The following is a 21726-nucleotide window of genomic DNA, read 5'->3' on the forward strand; positions in this document are numbered from 1 at the left end:
CCAGATATCCAGAAACTGGAAACATGGGAGTTAAAGTGCCAACACATCTGGATGGCATCAGATTGGGGAAGCTTGATCCATCCCAGACATACCCCCTGCATCCACTCGAGATTTTTCTCTGCAAAATAAACCTATGCATCCACCTAATAAACTTTGCCATCTCTCTGAATATTATTTTGTTACCCGCAATGTAATTCACCTCTAATTTCCTGCCTTGCAGAACATCTTTTTCACTGTTGAATTTCTTTTCCAGATGGAATGTCCTTGGGTTACAAGGCGCGCTTCTTAGCTACTTCATCGAGCCAGTATATTTGCATAGCATTATTGTGGGAAGCCTCTCTCACACTGGTCACCTTTCACGGGTAATGAGCCATAGATTAGAAGATGTTGGTCAACTTCCAGCTTCATACCGGTGTAATCAGCTTCTCCTGAGTGGTAAGCTCATGTTGACTTAGAAGCATAAATTGTCTGCCTTCCTACAGCTTGTATTACTGGGCTCTAAAACAGCCCTTCCAAGCTGCATCACACATCTTAAAGTACTTTATCCTCCTTGTTGTTTTATGTCACTAATAATGATTCGGGCTATCCTTAAGGTTATAACAGTTGAAGTTGAAACAGTTTCTTTCCTTCCTTCCTCTATTCCTATTTCAGTCCACAATAACTTGTTTTTCCTAGGAAGAGTTCTTGTTGATCAGCTCTTCAAGGTAAGATAAGTCAAGAAAGAGAAACCATAAGGAATATAGGAATGGGACTTTCTGGTTACATAGTATAGAAACAGAAGTTTGAAGGCCATCCAGAATTTCCCTTTGTTCTCTCTTACACCAAACAAAATCAAAATGAAAATATTTTGAGTTTCCTTTTCATGTTTTTTCTTTTCCTCAGACTAAGTTGTCATTTCTTCTCCTTTAATCATTCCTGCATTCCTTTCTCAAGATTATCTCCCCATTTTCTACTACACTTCTCTAGAATAATCAGTATGGGGTATGAAGGAGAACATTGCATTTATTTCTTCTTCTTCTTCTTTACTTCCTCTTTGACCACTTTGGAGCTCAAGGGAGATACAAAGTTCTGATTCTTGCTTTTCTGGTGACCTCAACTATTGTTATTTGATGCTGTTGTACATTTATTTGCTTGCTTTAAATTTAAATTTTTAAATTTTCCAGACATCTGTATAAAACCTCCTAATCTAATCCAGGTCAAATGATATCTTTCTTCTTTGTTCAAAGCCCTCCTTCTATTACCTTTATCATCAGTAGTTCATTGACATTGGCCATCCATACTTTCCCTAACCAGAAACATAACACAAAATAGTTAAAATTACTGAGCATACCAGTGAATTTTAACTTTGCTGCTGCAAACTGAAAAACAAGAGTTCCTGACTCAGCATTGTTTAAATTCTTTGGTATTTGAAAGGGTACTGTTTATATTAATGGTTTCCCATGTGGCTTTATGTGAATATATGAATTAGACCTTTATAGCAGTTTGTTCTATGATTAATGCATACTAGGTTTTTTTAATGGCTTGCACCATTAACCATTGTTAAATACATCATTGGATGACTAGAAAGGCTTTAGAGTTAGATACTGTATAATCTTTATCCAATAAAGCAATTTTCCATTATTCTTCAAGAGATTAGATGATGATGATGATAGATAGATAGATAGATAGATAGATAGATAGATAGATAGATAGATAGATAGACAGACAGACAGACAGACAGACAGACAGACAGACAGACAGACAGACAGACAGACAGACAGATGATAGATCGATAAACACACACACACACCTGTTCTTAGCCAAAGAACTTAAAGCACCAATTAAGTATGAAAGCCAAACTAGAGCCTCGGATCATAAAATTTACTTAAGAGCAGATTTAAACCTATTCACCATTCAGTTATGTGGTTAAGCACATCATCTTAAAGGGCTAAGTGCAATATTGTATGAAATGGAAATTCATTGAAGAAGCAAGACTGTGTCAAGCCACTGAACATCCTGCATATGCCAGATGGGCAAGGTCTAGAATTAAGGATGCTTTCAGGTAGGAGATTTAGTTAGTGTCAAAATTGGACTGCAGCTAAAAATGGCAGATTCTGCCTAGAATTTTCACCTTTCCCATATCCTTAGATTGCTATATGCATGTTTCCTTGCTCTTTCTATTATTGGTTGGTTCTTGTAGAACTCATGAGCACCTAATGCAATATTAGCCCCCTTTAGGAATAATCTTCCATGTGCAGCCTTTTGGGAGTTCCAAGCTCTCAGTTAGTGGAGGATTGTAGCTCAACGTGGAACTGATCAAATGAAAACTGTTGCCTGCAGACGATCATGCTGGAAGCATTGAGATCATCTCTTTTCATCATTAGCCTCACAAAGAAAGAAAGGATGGTGCTCATTTTAATTTACACAACGAAGACATCTTTGTAATTCAACAAACAATGGGGTTGGCAACCTGTAATCACCAGTTCTCAGCCCATTTGAAAGTCTTCATCCATTTGTATTATTATTTTTTTAGTATGCGGGGTGGCAAGAGAATGTGACTCAGAAATTGTAATACAATGTGAGAATGATTTTGGAAAAGGAGGAAGGAGATGCTGATTTAGGAATGATTTTAGGAATGACTTTCACAACAGAGTGGTCAATGCCTGGAATGCACTATCTGACTCTGTGGTTTCATCCCAAAACCTCCAAAATTTTAACCTTAGACTGGCTACTGTTGACCTCACCCCATTCCTAAGAGGTCTGTAAGGGGCATGCATAAGAGCGTCCCTTTAATTGTATTCATTTTATGTATTCAATTCATGCTTATACTTATATATATTATCTAATATGTAAAATATTATCTAATATGTAAAATAAATGAAAGAAAGAAAGAAAGAAAGAAGGCTCACAACTGACTAATGGGCAGAGAAAGAAACTTAGAAAGGATCCTCCCCAACTTATCAGCCAATAAAAAGAAATGGTGGGAGATTTGTACTTTCAGACTTGTAAGATTCCATTAATGTAGCCTTACAATAAAGTAGAAATCATTTATCTTGTGGAGTTTTCTGTCTGGTCCATTTGGGATGCTGATAGAAACTTAAGAAAATAGTGTCTTCAGGAGAAAAAGCAGAGCAGATGGATGTCAGGAACAGGGATGGGTGGAAGTAACATCTACTTTTGGCTATAGTCTGTCTATCGCTGACATAACCCCTGTAAAGTTCCTCTGAAGAAAATGTAAATTTATTTGGAAAAGGGTAATCACCCTAGTTCCATGATGGTGAACCTATGGCACGTGTGCCAGAAGTGGCACATAGAGCCCTCTCTATAGGCACGCACAGTCGCCAGCTGCTCTTCTGGTTTCCGGTATGCGCCGGCCAACTGGTCTTCATGGGCACCTGAAAACAGCCAGAAAAATGGCCAGAAACAGGCATGCGAGCGCCGGCCAACTGGTCTTCCGGTTTCTGGTGCTCCAGCGCATGTGAAGATCAGCTGGCCGGCGCGCATGCATGTGCTGGAAACCCAAAGACCAGCTGGCCAGTGCATGCATGCGCCCCGACCAGCTGCTCTTCAGGTTTCCGGCATTCTGGTGCTCAGACATGCATACGCGTTCTGGTTTGGGTACTCGGTGCCGAAAAGGTTCGCCATCACTGCCCTAGTTCATGAAACAAATATACTTCCATTGCTATGTTATCAGAGGTGGGATTCACATAATTTACCTACCGGTTCACCCAGTACTGAAAATGTGAGAGCCCGGCCTTCTGTGCATGCGCTTTGCTCGCACCTTCCGTTCATGCGCCCGGCCTCAAAAAACGTGCCTAAATAGGACAGCCTAGAGCCGGGGCTACTAGTTCACCCGAACCAGTCCGAACCGGCTGAATACGACCTCTATATGTTATGATCTAATAATGAGTCAAGCCAGGGGTGAAATCTACTTGCCTTCCTAACAGGTTTGGAAGTGCACGTGGCGTGCACCTGCGCCACATGCGCACACACACCTGCGCATGTGCAAAACCTGCGCATGCGCAGAAGGTAAAAAATACATTACTTCCTGGTTAAAACCAGGAAGTAATGACACCCGGGTGGGTGGATGGAGCTTTGCTCCGCCATTGCTACCAGATCGCTGAACCACTGGCCAAGATCGCTCCCGGACCGGGCGATCCAGTCCGATCCAGGAGCATTTCACCCCTGAGTCAAGCCATTGGCCAACCTCACCTAGTGCTGTCTGCTTGGACTTTGATGTTCTAGTATTTCAACAGAAGAGTTTCTCCCCAGATTTGTTGAGTGTACTGATCTTTGAGCTTTCCCTGCATGGTAGTGTTTGCACGACTTGGGCAAGAGAAATTTAGGCCTTTAAATGTTTTGGATTTTTTTTTAAAGGTAAAGGATCTAAAGTAGGAGAACAAGAGTCTTGAGCCACCAATTAGTACCGGGAGAGTAAGACCAGAAAATAACTCCCATGAGCTAGATGGCCTTCCTTATTAATTAATAAGTCCCGGTTTGTGTTCTCTTTTGTCCTCTCCATTAACAATATGTAATCCATTCTGATAATACATTAAAGACTCATTCCAGTTCATTCCAACAAGTTATCATTTTCAATTTGCAAAGAATCCGTTGTATTTTTCAGCCCTCTGAGGAATGTTTTTTTTTTTAATTGCTCAGACTTCAGAAATGTAAGGCTAGGGCTAGAGATGGGGACTTACCAACCAAGGACATACAATGGAGTTAAAAATGGATGGGATGCAAAGGTCTCCCAGATTTAAAACCAATTATTTTCTCCTCAGGAAGAGGATTAGAGGTTGTTACCACAGCTTAGAGTTAGTACTTTGCTACAGTGGTTTTCTATTTAATTTCTTCAAGTTCCCTAAATCTTCTTCTACACACACACACACACACACACACACACACACACACACACACACACCAATATGCTTTTGGAAGACAAGGGATAAAAATGCTGCAATCTCTGCTCACCAAATATATTTATTAACAACCAGACTTTAACTTCTCTCAGCTTTCATTTCTTTTTATTTTCTAACAGAAATGTTGATCTCTTGATAGGAAGTAACTGGGGACCATTTGTGCTTAGCTTTTATCTTCTGAAATCCTTGGTAGTGCCTGAATACAACAGCTATTAATTCGACCAAATGCTTTATTTTCTTCTGATCATTAGATTGCTGCATCTATGTTTGTTCTGTTACCTATGGCTTTTTCCTAGGCAGGCCTTATCTGGCACATACTGTCATAGGCTGGCACACTATCCACTAAGTTAAATCATAATTCTGACAGAGGCTGACACATTCATGTCAAGTCATACAGTGAGATCTATGTGTAACAGTTGTCAGAAAGATGTATTTAAATAGCGCCATGGTGTAAGAATGACATTTACTTTATAGCATATTCCCCCTAAGATAGAAACCGATCAGTTATCATAGTGAAGAAATGGAGATTGCTATTAATATGACATAAATGTGATTACAAGTTCAGCGTGAAATAATAACTCAATTATATTTTCATTTTGATTCATCTGTACACAGTCACTTAGGATATTGCCACTTAGCTAAGGAAATGGGTTCCTTCTGGTATATAGAAGCTCAGAAATACAGAGGATTTTTAATAAATTTTTAATAAGTGACCCTTTCAAGTGTATTTTCCAGTTGCCTCTAACTGATGCAAATGTATACAATGTTTCAGTACCTATAATTCATTTAATCCCCATATATATCAAAGCTGTTTTATCTATTCAGCTATGCAGATATTTAATTTGGAGACTTGATTTAAAGGCATGTCAGTTCAATCTCCAGATCAAATTGGCTTTCTGAATCGACTTAGATACTTAATTTGTATTATCAAATTGGATGTTTTGAATTGATATGGATGATTTTGGGTGCTTCTATCCATGCACAGAAACAATTTGTGCCAAATTGATTCTGAAATTCAAGTCTAATCTAACCGTTTCATTGATTCAGTCTGAAGAAATTGAATTGAACTGAATTTCCAGATTGATGTACATTGACAATTGGATTAATTTTCCAGATCAAACTATTTGAACTGCCTTTGCATCATTCACAAAGACCTATGTAGTATATGTGGGGTAGCATAATAACGAGAAATTATATATTTTATCCTGTATTTCTTTCTTTGTTGATTTTATTAAACCAAGGTTAAAATTATTAAGAATCTGTAATGCAGTGATGCCTCTGAGACTGATTTGAATGCTGTTGGATAAAAATTAAAAAACAAAATTTAAAAATTGAGTATTTGCCCTATTTTAAAATCATTTTTAAGAATAAAATGGTTAACAGCTTTATTTGGGCTATGAGAATAAAATAATAAAAAGTGAAAATATAAGAAATCTTATAAAATCTTTGGCAACCAAAACAGCTTTGTCTATTACTTTTCATAGTGAAAAAAATCTGATTTCCCATTTGTGTGTCATGTTGGTTGATCCCACTATATATATTATTCTGTTACAAAATTTGGAATCTGGCTATCCCATGGACCAATACCTGTTATCTTTATTTTTAATGTGCCCTAATTTAGAATTTTCTCTATATGAAACACTTGTAGAAAGCAGCCATTGTCAACGAGACAGTGATTTTATATGTTCAAAGGCTGTCAAAATGTATACATGAAAACAGGAATCTTAATTACATTTTGGCAACATTAATTGAATACTTCTTAAAAGCATATATTGATCCAAGCAGATTCCAGCCAAGGGATTAGAATATATTGATGTATATATATATAGGTATGGAAATATAGCTTATTTCCCAATAAAATGGAAGCTCTGATTCTTATTTTTCAAACCTACTGCTTTTAATGCTTGATGTTTTCTGCTTTCCCTTTGACAGGAGTGAGTAACGCTGAAAGAAGACGGGCTGGGAAATCTCCTGGTTTCAGCATGAATTGGATAGCAGGCACAGCAGACTTAGAGGTTATTAATGCCACAACAGGGAAAAAAAACTGTGGGAGTTGTTCACGACTCTGCAAGCACATGTTTTACACTCAGTGGGCAAAGCTTTATGGAAAGGTAAGTGTGAGTTGCACACACTCACCCAGTGAATGTGAAAAAACTGGGTCGTTTGAGTGGTGAAGGATATCTTTCCTGCTTCTTCTCACAGTCATCAACTACAAATCTTTATCCTAGGAGATTCAGTATTTTAGCATTGACATTTCTTGTCCAAATATCATGGACCACAAATGTGAGAGTCAGGTCTATAGAGATTCTCAGTCATCTAGGTCATGGTTGTCCCAAAGGTTCTCTTTTCAAGAGGCAACTGGACTTTCTTGTTTTTCTTTGAAGATGTTTTGCTTCTCATCCAAGAAGCTTCTTTAACTCTAACTGGATGGTGCGGAATAGAAAATTTTATACTCCTTGCAGACAGCTAGTCATTTGCATTCTTTTTAGTGAGTCATTAAGGCCACTTGGAGATTTATCATCAGGAAGATTCAGATATATGTCCAGGTGGCCTCAACGACTCACTAAAAAAATGCAAATGACCAGCTGTCTGCAAGGAATATGAATCCTTCCATTTCTGCTCAAGAGGAAAGCCCTATACCATTTCAGACAAATGGTTGTCTAATCTCTTCTTTAAAATCTTCAGTGTTGGAGCATCCACAACTTCTGGAGGCAAGTCATTCCATTGATTATTTGTTCTAACTGTGAATCAAAGAAATCTAATATAGGCCACCTAATTTATGGCTGTTTTTCCAAATATGGCTAGAGATATATTCTCTTAAAAAATGTTAGCAGGACATTTATTTCCATAAGCCTAGGATAAGCCTTTCTCTAATGCTTCTAAAAGCATCTAAGTCAGTACTTTCTTCCCTATTGTATATCGCAAAGTTGCAGTCTATTAATTATAAAGGCCATGTCCTTTTTTTGTCCCCTTCTGCTCAAAATATCTTTATACCATTAGATATATATATGGAGCGATTGTGTGGTTTTGGTAACATTTCTTTTCCACCTTGGCTGCATCAACTTTAGAGAAAGAAAAAAATAGCAGATAATACCTTTCCTAGGTTATCAACCCTGAGATAGGCCTGGTTGGACTTGAATGGTCCATTCATTAGTATTCAATAGACCATGTGCATGTGTGGGTAGAACCAAGACCATTAAGAGGATGCAAAAATAGATTCTTGAATAAATAGGTAAAGTTTATTAAAAAGCTTACATGGTGCCACAGAACACCTGAATCTCTCAGAAGGGTCTATCCACGTAATTGGGGAAAGGATGAAAGAAACAAAATCCTCTTTTTCCTATAGGAAGGAGGCTTGACAAAGTCAGCTTCCCATCAGAAGAAAACAGAGCAGAAATAAAGAAATGAATAAAAAAATTATGTCTTATGTCTCTACTTTTGACAAGATGCCCCATGTCCTCTGTACGCATCCCTGAGTTTCAGGAAGTGCGAAAAAGTCATGAAAGGAACATCCTCAGGACTGGATATTTGCTCTCCTACTGGATTCTCCAGACTCCATAATTTCCCCCACATTTTAAATTCTCACTCTTACTTTGGTCATATTGTGTCCATATTGTATTTATTGGACATAAATACAATTGAGAGAGTCCAGAGATATTTTACGAGAAGAGTCCTCCATTCCTCTAAAATAAAATACCTTATGCCACCAGACTCCAAATTTTGGGCTTAGACAACTTAGAACTACGCCGACTTCAGTCTGACTAAGCATGGTACATAAAATTATCTGCCACAATGTCCTTCCTGTCAATGACTACATATATATGCTTGATAAATAAACTTACAATTATGATTATGAAATAAGGTCATTAATTTAATTGTGCAAAACAAGAAGTTAATAAAACAAAAAACAAAGATTTTTTTTCCAACCTTAGATGCACAGTGGGGTAGAAGTCCTAAAAGATGCCATTTTCCAAAAGGTAATTCAACTGTCTTGGTTTTTAACTTCAAAAACATTTTGCTTCTCATCTAAGAACTGAAGAGCTTCTAAAAGATGAGAAGCTAAATGTTTCCAAGAAAAAAACCCAAATCTGGTTGCCTTTTAGAAAAGCACCTTTGGGACAACCATGACCTGGATGATTGAGAATCTCCACAGGCACAGGAGCTGAAAGTGATCATTGTATTACAAAGGTGTGTCTTACACATTAAAAGCTGCTTTTGGCAAGTACCTGGGTTGCAGATTATTTCGTAAACTATTTCTGCTCAGCAGTACCACCTCTCCACTCTGTACATTTAGTACATCCTTGATGCTTGATTACTGCTCTCTCTTATAGCATTTGTTATCAGTACAACATAGAAAAAAAAGGTGGGGTGTTTTTTTTTACTTGTGCTTTCACTTGACGCATCACTTTTTCTCTGTCACAAATATTCTCTTATTTAAATCCTTTCTCCAAATGTCATTTTTCTTTTTCAAAGCTGACATGGAGTCTTGAGCGTTTGTATATTTACAAAGCTGGTTTTTAATTTAACACCCTAGGAAAACACAACAGAAATAATAGATACATGTAAAAATCACAACAAAAATAAAAGAATTGGGTTTTTTTTTTCATTCAAAAAAGTCAACATGCTCTTTGCATGATCAAAGTCCCACCCTGTTTTAAAAGGGGGGAGGGAGAAAGGCAACAATTGCATTGGTGCCATCTTGACTTTTTTGAGAATGGGGAGAGAAATTCTATTCCTCCCCTTCTCACTTAGAAATTTAGAGAAATGATTGGCTTTTAAATAAAGCATCAACAAATTTCAGATGAAATGAAGTTTCATTTCTATGAATATGAATTTGGAAATGCTATGAATTTTTTTTTAAAAAAATGAGCAATACCTTTGTTGGTTGTTATTAGGAACATATTGGATTATTCATGCCACTGAACATGGCAGCCTTTCTGGTTTTGTTTCTCTTTCCCAAATGACAAATGAACGTGGCCTTCAAAATACTCTAGTTCCTTCCAAATGAGCAAAATGGAGTCATTTAGAAGAATGGAGAGTCCATTTGGAAAGAACTAACGCATTCCAATGGCCATTCTTTGTCATGGGCTTTACAATGCTTCCAAAAAAAAAAAAATCTATCCAAAAGAGGAATGTGAATTAACTGGTAGAATTTACACACATAGCGCTCTGGGCATTTTTCCCAATGATGTACAATATTGGTTGGTTGAGCTCTCCAAAATCCCCTTTTGTGTGAAGATGGTAGTCTGGCATCATCTGCGCAGTGAGACGTGGATCTTCTCAAATATATTTTTTCCCTGAATACTGTTACGTGTAAAGCTCACAATTTCTTTGTAGCTTAAGAGGGGCAGATGAAATGGTGATACAAAGCTACAGAAGGGGACGATGCTTCAGCTCTTTGTTCGTTGGCATCTGAATTTCCCCCTCCCTTCTCTTCCCCCTGCAGCTGAGCACACCGATATCAAGCCATGGAGAAGTGCCATCAGGGTACAGCGAGGCCAAGTTGGTGGCACATGTCTATCAGTCTGCCAAACAGCAGCTGTTCAGAGCATTTCAGAAGGCAGGCTTGGGCACTTGGGTGAAAAAACCCCCAGAGCAAGATCAATTTCTACTCGTGGTGTGAATCATTTGGCATCTTGGTAACATGACCAAATTGAAAGGACTGGAGGAAAGAGAAATACTCTACGGGAGCCGGAGAGACGTCATGTGAGACCCCGTTCAACCCAAGTCAGAACCTTGTATCTAAATGTGTTAGATATGAGATACATTCTGGTTAATGCACTGAACCTTTAGGAAACTGCTTTTACATACCCATCCCTTCTCAAGGATGTACAAGCCCAGGTTACAAAAACGACCTTCACTGTTTGTTCCTTGTTTGTAGCACATTGCTGTAATTATCTAAGCAGCACCTGTATTTCAGGCAACAGCAGGTTGCAAGTTGCGTCTGGCTGAAAAACAAACAAAACCATCAGCCCTCTGGTGTTCCTCTTCACCGTCAGTGCAATAATTATCATAGGAGGACGAGAGATTTTTTTTCTAGGCTACAAACACATGCAGGAATTAGCATACACGGAAACATGGAAAGTTTTGTGTCTGTGTCTCTCTGTATGGGTGTGAGAGCAAGGAAAGAGGTGGGATTCCAGACTGCAAGCCTACACAGTGGAACCCCAGAGCTTTAGAAAATCTGCTCAGTACATCAAAATCAGGGCAATAGAAAAACAAGATATTGCCCAAAGTTTAGATTAAAAGTTTCTGCGTGTTCACTGCAAGGAGCATAATATTTCAGAAAGAAGCAAGGAAAAGCTTGCATGTCTTTACCTTGCATTTAAGAAATAATGGTTCCAAGATTGATTGATGCCACATCATAACTATCCTGTTCTTGCAGCTGGTTGCACTCAACAAATATTCAACACGTGAGAACCATCAGCTGCCATTTTGAAGGTCTCTAGTTAGGCAGACTGAACATAGCTACAGAGCAGCCTGCCTGCCACTGACATATGGGTCCATCTTTCTCCTCTGGGTTCCAATTCATGGGAGGCAACTGTAGTTCTGAGAAGAAGGAAGATAGTGTTAATTTCTATAAATCAGAGATCTCCAAACTTGGCAACTTTAAGACTTGTGGAGGGAATTAAGACTTCTGCTGGCTGGGAATTCTGAGAGTTGAAGTCCACAAATCTTAAAGATACCAAGCTTGGAGACTCCTGCTATAAATTGAAAACATTGTAGAAGACACATCAATAAGAATAAATTGCAAAAGAGTTGAGAGGCAAAGATGTTGGCTCCAGCTGGAATATGGCAAGAAAGAGAGGACAGGAAATGATCTGAAAAACTGAGAGGAACTTGAGGAGTTACCAAAAGGATTGGTAAAAGATAGAGCAGGATTATAGAAGGCTGGGAGAAATGAGAGGACTACAAGTGAGTTTGGTAGGGGTGCAATTCTGGGACAAGGGCATCACATCCTGCACCAGATGGATGTTGTGCTGCATGCTTCTCAGAAACCACCTTTTTTTTTTTTTGCACTCTAGTTAAAAGAGACACACAGATGGGCCCCGTTGTTGCAAGAGACGACTGCACACTTTAAGTTGGTTGAAAGCACATTACAGCAGAACCTCCCAGATGCACATACCATATTAAAGTCAAGCTGCATTACATTTCATTTATCTGCTTGCAACTCATAAGCAGAATAAAAAAGACGTTAATTAGGACTCTCAAACTCAGTATATCTGTAAGCAACAGCACCCCTTTTGTCTTTGTACAATCCTTAGCGTTTGGATCTTCTGAGATCCTTACTACAATCTGGTCTAGGACCAGTCAGCTCAAAAATCTGAAATTGCAGAAATTGGAAAAGAATGTCAGTATTGCACAAATGCCAATGGAAAGCAATTCAGTTGTATGTTTAAAATATTCTAATGTCAACAGTGTGAATTGGAACATTTTTCTGAGGGAGGAATTGGCATATATTGATATTAGAAGAACTCCAAATAGAATGCTAATTCTACTCTTACACGGTTTGCTCATATTCTTTTGTCTATCAAGTATGGTATGAAAGTTCTCTAATTTATGTGGACCAAAGATGCAGAGTGAGCCTCCTCTGTCATGTTCGTCCACAAATCTGTTGGCCTAGATTCTAAATGAGGGATAATTTGAGGCCCATCTAGACATTATAGATTGTTTGGAAGCACAATTCCTAACCTTGATAAGATCACTCTTCTTCATAGCTATGATCAGTTTTCTAATATCTAGTAGACCTGAAGGCAGCCTCAACCAGCACAATATCCTATGAACGAGGCTTCCTCAGTTTCCTAGTTAGCACAGTTATGCCAACCAAAGGCCTAACATTTCTTTCACCATCCAACTTTCTCCTTGAGTGATTGAGGTCCGAATCCAGGCATTATTTTTAAATATGCTAAACAGTCCTCCGTTGCTGCCCTCGATCAAGGTACATGTTTTAGAGCATTGTTGCGAAAATGAAAAAAAAAACTAATTCACTTTTCCAATTGGATGTTCTTCAAATGTGTTGGACTGCAAATATCAACTTCATTTAACACTGTGTAGTCCAACATCACCAGGTTGGACTGGTGATACCTTAAGTGATTGGTATGATATTCACCTGATGTAGATGTTATTTAGGTTGCCCAAGAAGTTATAGAAAATCTAAGCATCTCCAGAATTAGTCTCTACCCAAATGGTAGTTCTCTCTTTTTTTGTTGTTGTTGTTTCACATGACAGGATGTGCGGGTGTAGCGTTATTGTTTCTAACTTTTAGTTTTCATGAATTGTGTATATATGAACGTGCTGTTCCTGATCTGTCTTGGTGTATCTTCTTAGAGCTATCCAACCGACATAGGTCTCATACACAAGAGCAGAGTTCATTCTCGCCCTTGTTACATGAGAGCTCTCCCTAGAACTCCCTTGATGCTACCCATTTTCTGCAGATAAAGTTAGATGCTCTGTATATAAGGTCTTGAGAGCCATACTGAGTAAATACATTTGTTTATTAATGTCACAGGATAGGACTAGCTGCTGTATTTTAATGATTTTTTTTAGATGATAAATTACAAGATGTAGCTATAGTGTCTGTACAAATACAATTATTGTGATAAACTAGAAATTTTAATTAGATTTACAAAAGGAACACTCCCCTTGCAGAAATGTCTTTAACAAATAATACATTCCATGTTAACTACCAAAAAAACAGCCCCTATTTAGAGTAGAGATAGTAGAAAATACAAATTCAACAAGTTTGGAATAAAAAAAGGCTTTGTGATGATAACAAGTGTTTAATTTTGAAACTGAGATTTTCCTTGACACCTTGCGTGAGCTTCTCCATGGGCAGCTACATGGTGGCTCACCATACTTTTTGCTTCCATCCAACTTGAAAAAGAAGACATACTTTCAAGTTTCCTAAAAGTATAAACACTCTCATCAAGAAAAAGGAAGCACTAGTTCCAGAATTATATTTAGTTCCAAGAAAGCCTTTGAATTCCCTAAGATTCTTGTACATAGTCTCAGAATATTAAAAATGTCAACACTCTGGGTGGACATATGCCCACCTCCAGAAAAGTAGACAAAAGTTGGGGTGTGTTGGGGAACATCCTGTGAAAAGGAATGGCAGAAAGCATCCTGGCAATTTGCCTTTATAAGAGGATGTTTAATGATTGAATATCTTCCTAATGGCCATGTTGTGAAAGCATCCACAGAGATACTTTCTCAAATTTCTAAAAATACTCATAAATCCCAGAGAATTGGAGAAAGGAGAGAATAGTTTCCGGAAGAATCCAGTGAAAGTTAAGTTCCTCTAAATTTTGCTGAAATGAATGGAATTTCGTATTTGTTGTCCTCTACTCATCCATGTGCAACTTCATCCATGTTTGTTTGGAAGTAAACTCTATTGGCTTGAGTACTCAAATGGGAGATAAGATTGCATGAAATCTCTTCCTGAAGAGCCTGTTCTCAAAAACTCCCAGGTTCAGAACACATTTGGATGGTTGGAGCTATTTTCCCTTCCAGCTCTATTCTGATTGATTGATTGATTGAATTGATTGATTGATTGATTGATTGATTGTCTATTGCCCCCACTCCTCAATTTTCCCTGCTATAAAAATAGATGTTTTTATTAACTTATTAACTTTCCAAATACAGGATGCTTTTGATCAATCTCATACACTCTTATGAGATTCAGACCATCACTTTATCCTTTTTTCCCCCCATGAGACTCAAGCACGTAAAAAGCTCCCATAGTATGTTGGGTGGCTGCCTAGAAACAATTGCCCTCTCACTAAAAACTCTGCCTGGGAGACTGTGAGTTTGTCACAATAGCTCAGTGGAACCTACCTCACGGGTTGTTGTAAGATTAAAATGAGAACGGATACATGAATCCTAAATGAGAAGGTAACCCTTGGAGGAAAGTTAGATAAAATGTAATAATAACATCCCTGCAACTTGGTTTTGTGTTTCAGTATGTGGGCCAAAGCTGCTAATAGATCACATTAAAGTGCCATTTTACTAACAGGGTGGTTTTTCCGAAGTTATCTTTATAGTTGAAAAAATATGTAATGCTTTCTTAGAATTTCCATAACAGTACAGCATTCCTCTTCCATATATGAAACAAACTTAACGGAGTTTCACAATAACCCAATCATACATGGCATTTCCTGTGCCCCACTGCATATAGAGATATGCCTCTGCCCCTTCCTTTCTCGCAAGCTGGCTATAACCCCAGATCTCATTCATGCAAGAGAATTTCTTGCTAACTTCCATCGGAAGTTTTGTGAACTGCCTTACATGTGGCCCGAGGACCAATAAGGCTGTTCATTTTGGTTCAGCACAAACTCCATGCTTGCTACTTAATTACCCAGATTCCCATAGAACTTTTGAACCGTTTTCTTAAACTCCTAATCATTATTGTCAGAGTAATGACGATGGTTCTTTGGGGAACCTTTAATACTACCTACTACTTAGCAAATATGTTGTCTATTAAAGAGCTCTGGATGATAATAATGATGATAATGTTTTTACCTTACTCTTTGCTTATACAAGCACTTTTGTTGTTTTAGGAGTGAGCAGTTCACCCAATCCACCAGTTAAAGACAATATAGACTCAACAAAGAAAACAAGAATTATGACAGAGGTTTCTTACACTGTTAACTTGACCATGGAGAGTATTGGATAATTCCATGGAAAACCCTGAAAATGTTGGTTTTGTCCTTTCAGAATTTGAGTTCAAAGTGCAAAGCTCATGCAATAGCCCAACATTTTGTAATGACGCTTCTTCCCAATTGTACATCCACATTTCGAACACAGGAGAGAATGGCGCTGCACTAGGAATTCAAAGAGAAGACAGTGTATATAGTGAGCATGGATGAATGGCACAATGGTACGAATGGATGTACATTTGTAAGATTTGTACAAACAAGAAGAACAATTTCCAAGTGTGAATTTGCTGCTAAATTCTGTAAATTGCACTTCAGTGATACCTGATAAGTGAATGTTTCTGTTATAAGTGAATAAAATGCCTAGAAAAAAATCTGTTTGTTTGCTGGTTTTGCTTTCCTCTCTTTGCAAAAGTTTTATATATATATATATCAAAATTGCATATAAATGTCTCTTTGAAATAGAAAATTTCTGCAGATTGGATGGGTTTCTCTGAATTTCACCAGAGGGGGAATCTTAGGAATGATAATAAGACTGCTGTGAAAAAGATCTTATGATGTCTTAGCTGCGGGAAGCCACAGGTGGTGCAGACAAGTGGAGAAATTATGATTCAATGATCTCACCTATATACAGCCTCTTACTAACACCAAGATTTTCCTTCCTTGTTCATTTGTTTGATGGACTTTAGGGTCCTCCAGTGACTAATGATTGAGTGCCATCCATTGCAAAATATTGAATTAGGTTGAATATAAAATAACCATAAGAATGGCCTATGCATCATTTTTTTGATGACATAGCCTCACAATTCATGGTACTAACCTATCACTGAGACAAGCTGAAGCTGGATCAAAGTGATCCAGCAGGAAAATTTTCATTTTTTCTCATTTTTCGTGAGAATGCAAAACAATCTTCTCTGCAAAGATTCTAATTTACAAGTATGAGGAGCCTAAAGGATGTCAGCAACCAATAAGGGACTACCTAGCTTGCTGCAGGACCATCCCCCTTATCTGACCCCTGGTACTCTGTGCCTCCAGGAACATTTCTCTTTTGTCTGTCAAAGAGAACATAACTAGCCCAGCAACCAGAGTGTCCTTGTGGATTTTTCTCCTCTCCAACACATAACAAGTAGGAATAAGAGAAGGAGGAGAAGCAAGCAAAGAGAAGGTCTAGGCAGATACATATACTATTTCTTGGCTTCCCAATGACTGGTGGTATGATTGTCCATTGATTTCAATAGTTCTGCTTTGGAAAAAAAAACTTACAAGAAGAGAAGGGTTGAGAGATTTTCGACCATAAAAAAATCCTTCCAAACTGGCATTCCACACTACTTTCAATGCATCCTCTATTAAAGGGATTGTGTTTGTTCTCCTGCCCCAGCAAGTAATTAGAAAAGACATTAGTTTTAAATCCCAGAGCAAGTTAGTGGATGTTTGTTTCCCTTTATTTAAATAATAGTGTGGTTTGACTGAGTTTTCTTTATTAATACGATTTTATCCTAAGCAGCACATACATCTGGAGTGAGTAGCCAGAAGTAAAACCCAATTGTACAACAGCAGTAAACTCTGTCTGAGGAAACTTTCCCCTTAAAGAGTTTGGTACAAATTTGCTTCAAACTAAAATCAAATAAAATAATCATTCTTGGCAGGGAAGGGCAAGAGAAAGGAGTAAGAGAAAGAGAAATGAGTTTGCTCCGTTTTTATCACCTAACATTCACATGGGCAAAAAGAAAAATTGGATTAATTTTAGTCATTGTCATAAAAACAGATGATGATTGATGGTTTCAGAGACTACACAAATGCACTTTTTCATTCTTCCATTCCTTTTCAAGGAAATTACTTCCTCGCCAAGAAATGTCTCACACTGCATCTGAACAGCTCTTCTAAGGATACTATTTGGTTTATGGCTTATTTTGGTCTTTAGGTCAACAAGATGTTGTGAATGCTCCAACACTGGAAGTTTTTAAGAAGATGTTGGATAACCATTTGTCTGAACTGGTGTAGGGTTTTTTCCTGCCTAGGCAGGGGGTTGGACTAGAAGACCTCCAAGGTCCCTTCCAACTCTGATATTCTGTGATCATCCTACCTGGTTTTTCGTTAAACATGTTTAATTTAAACAGATAATCAAAAGGAAGGCAACATGCTACATTGCTACAAAGTGAAACAGACATTTTAAACCCCACTGCTCTTTAAAGGACGGAATCTGAGAACCATCTTAAAAGCAGGATTAGAAAATAGAAATGACAGAAGAAATACGTCCCAGTCCTTTGTTCAGTAATAGCTCTACCTGCACATGAAAAAGATAAAAGTAAAATGGGTAATAGAGAGTGATAGGAAGAACAGATAAACTAAACAGTTTCTGATTGATGGGAGAGAAGAAATATCCTTACACTAAAATCTGCTTGACAGTGGTAGAACCAGTGAACTAGCAATAGTGAGCTTCTGTTCATTAAATTCGGGATGCTTTCATTCAGATCCCTGGATGAAGCAAGGAGGGGACAGTTGGTGACTTAATTAGTCAGCCTTTTGATTCCATAAATTTGCAAAAATTGATGTTTGGGGGCCACGCTTGCCCCTGGCAGCTGCCCTTTTGTAAGGATGCTCATAGCAGTTTTGAAAATCTCAGGTATACTCACCACCAGTGGTGAAATCCTCCATGGGTTACCACCGGTTTGCTGCATGTGCATGCATGCTGCACACCAAATGCACACTGCACACATGCGCAGTGCACACTTTTTCGCGCAGAAAAAGGAGCTATTTGAAGGTAAGTAGAACAGCGAGGGGGGAACAGCTGTGCCATGTGATTTATATTTGCTAGAAAGCAGGATATAAATCATGCGGCACAACTGATAATCAGAAATACTGGTTCGGTATTTTTTTACTACCAGTTTGCCTGAACTGGTAGCTTTTATTACTACCGGTTTACCTGAATCAGTGCGAACCGGTAGCATTTCACCCTTGCTCACCAGCCAAAAGAATAAGTACCCTAGATTTAGTGCTTCTATCTTCAGAACAAGCCAGAAAAAGAAACCAATTTTTTTTTCATGATTTAGGACAATTTACTATGAATGACCATAATTCATTAGTTAGCAATAAGATCTAGAACAGTAAGAGGAATAGCAAAAAGCTTGAAAGTAGGTGGTCTATTGGAGTAACTAACACTTCTAACCCTCACCAAAAAGTGAGAAGTTCTCATTTTATTATGCTCTATGGATTGAAGAAAGAAATTCTCCATCTTACATTCTGCAGCAAGTAGATTTCTGCATCAGTGGTTTTTCTAGTTGTTGTAATAACTAGAGTTGTGTTTTGAATCACTGCCTGTGAAGCCCCTAGTTTCATGGTGATGGAGGTGAAGCCTCACATAGTACTGTTCACAGAAAAAGCCCATGCATATGATTATAATATCAAATATACTGTACGTATACAGGTGTCACATAAATGTTGCCATCATGAAAAAAATGGTAAAGCTGTGAATTTAACCTTCAAATTAGTCTCTTCTTTCATCTACACCCTGTTTTAAAATATAAGTAAACTTTAGGTACCAAGGCAGACTTTGTTTCTTCTACAGAAAAATATAAACAAGGGGATTAAGAGAAGAGGCTTTTTTTTTTATGATTCTGTAATCCCTTTTAATTGGGATGGGGTTGGGGTGACTTTTATGGAGCTGAGCATTTACTGGTTGGATGCCCTTCTTGATGCCTACCCAGAGTTCACAGCAGATATTTTCTCTTTGCATCCTGATAGAGAAATATCTGTCACTGGCTAGGATTGAACTCTCAACCTTTCAAGTGAGAGGCAAGTATCTTTGCCTCTAGGCCACTATGCTGCTCTAAGAGCAGAGGTTATCTTCTAGGTCAGTGATGGCTAACCTTTTTGCCATCGCGTGCCAGGAGAGGGGGGCGGGGAGGGTCGCGCGTGCACATGTCCACGCGCATGTGTGCGCAACCCCCTCCCCCCCACTCCTGGCACATGATGGCCTGGTAGGCCCGTTTTTCTTTCTTACCTGGTTCCAGATCCTCTCTGTGTATCTGGGAATGGCGAAAACAGCCTTTCCCACTCCCTTGGAGGCCCTACGGAGGCTGAAAAGGCCCATTTCCCAACTCCCAGTGGGACAGGAAGTGACATTTTTTGCTGTCCCCAGGCTCCAGAACCTCTCTATGAGTCTCTAGGAGCTCTCTAGGAGTCTCTGGAGGCTGAGGACAGGAAAAAATGTCACTTCCTGTCCCACCAGGAGTGGGGAAATGGGCCCTTTGAGCCTCCGTAGGGCCTCCAAGGGAGTGGGAAAGGCTGTTTTCGCCGTTCCCAGATACACAGAGAGGATCTGGAGCCAGGTAAGAAAGAAAAACGGGCCTTCCCCACCCCACCCCCAGGCCCTCCAGAGGCAGGAAACAGCCTGTTTCCCTACTTCTGGTGGGCCCAGAAGGCCCAAAAATCAGCTGGCCGGCGCGCACATGCGCCCCAGAGCTGAGCTGGCGTGCCCACTAATATGGCTCCATGTGCCACCTGTGGCATGCGTGCCATAGGTTCGCCATCACAGTTCTAGGTAAATGAAATGTAACAATCTGTTCTGTAGGGTCCTTGATGCTCTCTGAGCTTGATTGTTTTCTTGCAGATGTTTCATTACCCAACTCGGTAACATCATCTGTAGTAGAAGGGAGTGGGAGTTGCAATTTGATCATAAAACAGAGGGCCAATTATCTTCCATCTCCATAACTGACATGGATTACCAACAGATTTCCAGGGACCAAATTTGCAGCTTGATCTTAAAACTATCACACATCAGGGGTGGGTTCTACTAACCTTTACTACTGGTTCGCAACAGGGCCGCGCGCGCACTCTTCTGCCCAAGCACAGAAGCTTCTGCGCATGCGCAGAAGCATTTTCATGATGTCAGGGTCAGTGGGCGAAGCCTCCTGCCGGTTTTACTACCTGTTCTATAGAATCAGTGCGAATTGGGGGCAACCCACCACTGTCACACATGTATACTTTCCTAAAGAAATTCATGACCTACTATGTCTCCTATTGAAATAGATTTGCAACCTTCCCAGCCAGCTTGCACCAAGCTGTCAATGGAGGAAAGCTGGATTCACTTAAGGACTGCATGAGTCAGAAGAATAGAGTTGGAGGTCTTCTAATCCAACCTCTGCTCAAGCCTGTACCATTCCAGACAAATGACTATCCAAGTCTCTTCTAAAAGCCTCCAGTGATGGAGCACCCACAACTTCTGAAGGCAAGCTGTTCCACTTAACACTGCAGTGGATCACTTAACAATTGTGGCCCAAAAAAATGTCATAAAATCAGCTGCAACTCACTTATCAACCACCATGCTTAGCAATGGATTTCCAATCCTAATGATGGTCATAAGTCAAGGACCATCTGTGTTCTCTGATTCTTCTGAGGGTTTCTCCAGTTCTAAGCCGGTCAGGCCAGCTTATATTCACACACATCACCTGGCTTAGAAAGACCTTTTAATGCCTTGGGAGAGGTAAAGGTAAAGGTTCCCCTCGCACATATGTGCTAGTCGTTCCCAACTCTAGGGAGCGGTGCTCATCTCTGCTCATCTCTGAAGAGCCAGCACTGTCTGAAGATGTCTCCTTGGTCATGTGGCCAGCATGACTAAATGCCAAAGGCACATGGAACACTGTTACCTTCCCACCAAAGGTGGTTCCTATTTTTCTACTTGCATTTTTTTACGTGCTTTCGAACTGCTAGGTTGGCAGAAGCTGGGACAACGGGAGCTCACCCTGTTACGCGGCACTAGGGATTCTAACCGCTGAACTGCCGACCTTTCAATTGACAAGCTCAGTGTCTTACCCGCTAAGCCACCGCGTCCCTTACTTGGGAGAGGTAGAAATGCTTAAAAAGCTACAGCAGAGAAGGAAAAAGACCTTATGATCCATCCTCCAACAAAGCATTCTTAGTCCTTTCCTACAAGCAGGCTTTCATCTAGGACTCTCCTAGTTCCCTCAGGCATGAAGTTAAGCCACTCAACCCAAGTGGCCTCTTTAAATTAAATTTCCTCTTTGCTCATCACCAAGATGCTGCTGCCTTCTGTTTGTTAGAGGGCCAAAACATACTGGTTTTCCTCAGCGTGGCTGCACAGCAATTGCAGTTCCTTATTTTGTTTGGGTTTTTTCTCTCTCTCCTTCTTTTCCTTTTCTTTTAAAGGAAGTTAAGGA

At 39.3% G+C, this 21726-nt stretch overlaps 1 protein-coding gene across 4 annotated transcripts in view; it reads left to right on the forward strand.

Annotated features, from left to right (window-relative positions):
- ADARB2 (adenosine deaminase RNA specific B2 (inactive)) overlaps positions 1-15924 on the forward strand; it is a 475071-nt gene extending 459147 nt beyond the window's left edge. For 2 of the 4 annotated variants that reach the window (XM_034402119.3, XM_034402118.3), the window contains exons 9-11: positions 254-435; positions 6831-7009; positions 10345-14907. In XM_034402119.3, the coding sequence (XP_034258010.1) occupies positions 254-435; positions 6831-7009; positions 10345-10521 (538 nt within the window). In that variant the 3' untranslated portion in view covers positions 10522-14907. Of the gene's footprint in view, positions 1-253; positions 436-6830; positions 7010-10344; positions 14908-15454 lie in introns of those variants that run through there. The other 2 variants (XR_004588522.3, XR_004588523.3) reach the window with 2 other exon arrangements.
- Positions 15925-21726: the final 5802 nt, after the last annotated feature.

The sequence above is a fragment of the Pantherophis guttatus genome, chromosome 4 (genome assembly GCF_059756535.1).
Source record: "Pantherophis guttatus breed Tessera chromosome 4, ASM5975653v1, whole genome shotgun sequence".
Taxonomy (NCBI): Eukaryota; Metazoa; Chordata; class Lepidosauria; order Squamata; family Colubridae; genus Pantherophis; species Pantherophis guttatus.